The sequence below is a fragment of the Lepeophtheirus salmonis genome, chromosome 7 (genome assembly GCF_016086655.4).
Source record: "Lepeophtheirus salmonis chromosome 7, UVic_Lsal_1.4, whole genome shotgun sequence".
Classification (NCBI taxonomy): domain Eukaryota; kingdom Metazoa; phylum Arthropoda; class Copepoda; order Siphonostomatoida; family Caligidae; genus Lepeophtheirus; species Lepeophtheirus salmonis.
The window spans coordinates 1,053,417-1,055,977 of NC_052137.2; the positions used below are offsets into that span (position 1 = coordinate 1,053,417).

General features: G+C 32.7%; 1 protein-coding gene across 1 annotated transcript; it reads left to right on the forward strand.

The window, feature by feature from the left end:
• Positions 1–384: 384 nt before the first annotated feature.
• On the forward strand, positions 385–2,315 carry LOC121122059 (uncharacterized). The gene is made up of 2 exons (XM_040717067.2): positions 385–1,537; positions 1,742–2,315. The coding sequence occupies exons 1-2, from the start codon at positions 592–594 to the stop codon at positions 2,008–2,010; spliced, it is 1,215 nt and encodes a 404-aa protein (XP_040573001.1). The 5' UTR covers positions 385–591; the 3' UTR covers positions 2,011–2,315.
• The last annotated feature ends 246 nt before the right edge of the window (positions 2,316–2,561 follow it).

A 2,561-nucleotide genomic window follows, 5' to 3' on the forward strand; every position in this document is an offset into this window, starting at 1 on the left:
GGAATCGACAGCTGACAACAAAATACACAGGGTATTTTTGTGTTAGCGAGGTAACGCCGTGATACAAAATGTCCTATTATTGAATCAGTTCTTTTGATCATTCGTTCTTTTAATGATTCAGTTCTTGTTTTATTAGACAGTTCAGTTGGTGTGTTGCTGACATTGTAGTCGTTCGTTTGCGCCAAATAGAGTCCCCTCCCTAACATCACGCAAATGAACTACCGTGCGATAGTTGTATATATATTCATATTTCATAATAACTTAACAAAAAAGTCAAAGAGGAGAGAAATATTTGATTGAGGTTGAGTGATATATTCTATATATGGGAAACTTACGGTATAAACGAACAAATCACTCGTGCAACTGAGTCGGTTCAGTACGTTCACTATATAGAATCGTTCAAAAGAACGAATTGTTTGCGAACGACACAGCACTACTATCTTCACCTTTAATTATGGAGGGAGTACTTTATAGTTTATGTTAATCATTCATAATGCAATGTGTGACGTGAGCAAATACCATCTAGCGCAACATCTCTTCGTATTTTGTTATTGAATATCTAAATAGATTAACCAAGCTAAATAAAACAAAATGGGATCTCTTGAACGCCTTTCTCTGCGATGGAATGAGTATGAATCGAATTTCAAGCAAGGTTTTTCGGATCTCCGTCAAAATGAGGAACTTTTTGATGTGACGATCATCTCTGGATCAAAGATCATGAAGGCTCACAAGGTGATTCTAAGTGCATGTTCTCCTGTGTTCCGTTCCATAATTGGATCTGCACCCGTCCAGGCATATCCCCTGATTTATTTGAGAGGGATCAACTCTTATTATTTGGAGTTACTCCTTTCCTTTATGTATTACGGGGAAGTGAGTGTGGATAAAGAGGAACTTGATGATTTCATTGCCATTGCTCAAGAGTTTCAAATCAAGGGTCTCTCAAATTATTCTATGCCCCGAAAAAGATGTGAATCTCAACCCTCTACCTCCAATATTTCAACTGATCTCACTCCATATCCGCCTCAAATTTCCCAGGATCTCTCCATCGTAAGGGATGATATAAATGATTCCTTCGACAAAACTTGGCCTAAAATGGAAAATGAAGAAAATAATAGACTGGATGAGAATAATACCTTAAAATTTACTCAAAATGCATATGAAGGAATGGAAACTTATAATGATTCGAAGTCCCCTGATATTCCTATAGTAAGGGATGATTTAAACAATTCTCTTTCAAAATCTTTGCCTAAAACTGAAAATGAAGTATGTAATATCCTGCATGAGAGCGATGCTTTAGAATTTACTCAAAATGCATCTGAAAAACTGGAAACAAATAATGATTCGGATTCTTGTGATATTTCTATAGTAAGGGATGATATAAACAATTCTCTTTCAAAATCTTTGCCTAATACAGAAAATGAAGAATGTTATACCCTGGATGAGAGCAATACTTTAGAATTTACTCAAAATGGATCAGAACAAATGGAAACGAATGAGGATGATGTGTTAGAATGTATTTCATTGGAACAAAACCAAGGTTTGCATTTGTTTTAATTACTAACAGAGGGGGGGGGGGGATGTCCTTATAAATATAATATTGCAAGTCTTTGGAAAATTAAATGTAATTTATAGATAAATTTTAGAAAATGGACTCACTCAAGTTGAGTCCAAGTACCTCCGTTTTCAAGTAATTGTATCATCCTTCAATTGAATAATTCTTTGTTATTTTTTTAAATTCCAGACTATGATAAAGCCTTAAATAGAGAAATTATTCAGCACTACTCCAACCAAAAAAATGGAATTGGATATCAATGCAAAAAATGTAACTATAAGTCTGAAATACGACTGCGTATGCATTATCATGTTGAGGCCAAGCACATCGTTACAAGGGGTTATATTTGCTCCATCTGCAAGAAAAAATACAAGACAAGACGTAGTCTCTACTTACACAAATACAGAGTTCATAAAGGTGAAAGCGTTGTTTTTGAAGGTCCCAAAGTTATTAGATGAAGCAACAAAAATATCCTCAAAAACAAAGTTAAGTTATAAAAAAATAAGTTGATTTGTATTATAAAATATACATACTATATAGAAAATTTGTAATTGAATTTGTATATTACTTATCTCAAAGGTCATCAAATTTTTTCTTATAGTGGCTTGCAGGTTGATTAAAATAATGACAAACAGGGGCCTTGACGATTACTCAGCTTAAATATATATTATCTAAATTTGACAATAATCAAACTTTATGTCATATAATGTACATATTCATTTTGTAAATTTTCTAGTTTAAATTATATATACCTCACACTTTACCTGATTATTTAATTATTGAACGTCGTAAATAGTCAGTTTAACTATATCTTATGGAATAAGCAAGATCTAAATACTTACTTATACATTTTGAATATTCGGAAATGTTAAAAATGAGAAAAGTTGGCAAAAGATGCATATTTCTAGTTTTTTCTATCCACGTTTGATTTAAGTCAAGAAACTTATCTCATATAATTCTTATCAGAATATGAAATGGATTGTTTTCACTGACGTCATAAATTACATCC

Coding starts and splice junctions, on each gene's coding strand:
- LOC121122059 (XM_040717067.2), top strand. CDS start 592: ATGGGATCTCTTGAACGCCTTTCTCTGCGATGGAATGAGTATGAATCG. Junction 1,538..1,741: donor TTCATTGGAACAAAACCAAG/GTTTGCATTTGT, acceptor TTTAAATTCCAG/ACTATGATAAAGCCTTAAAT.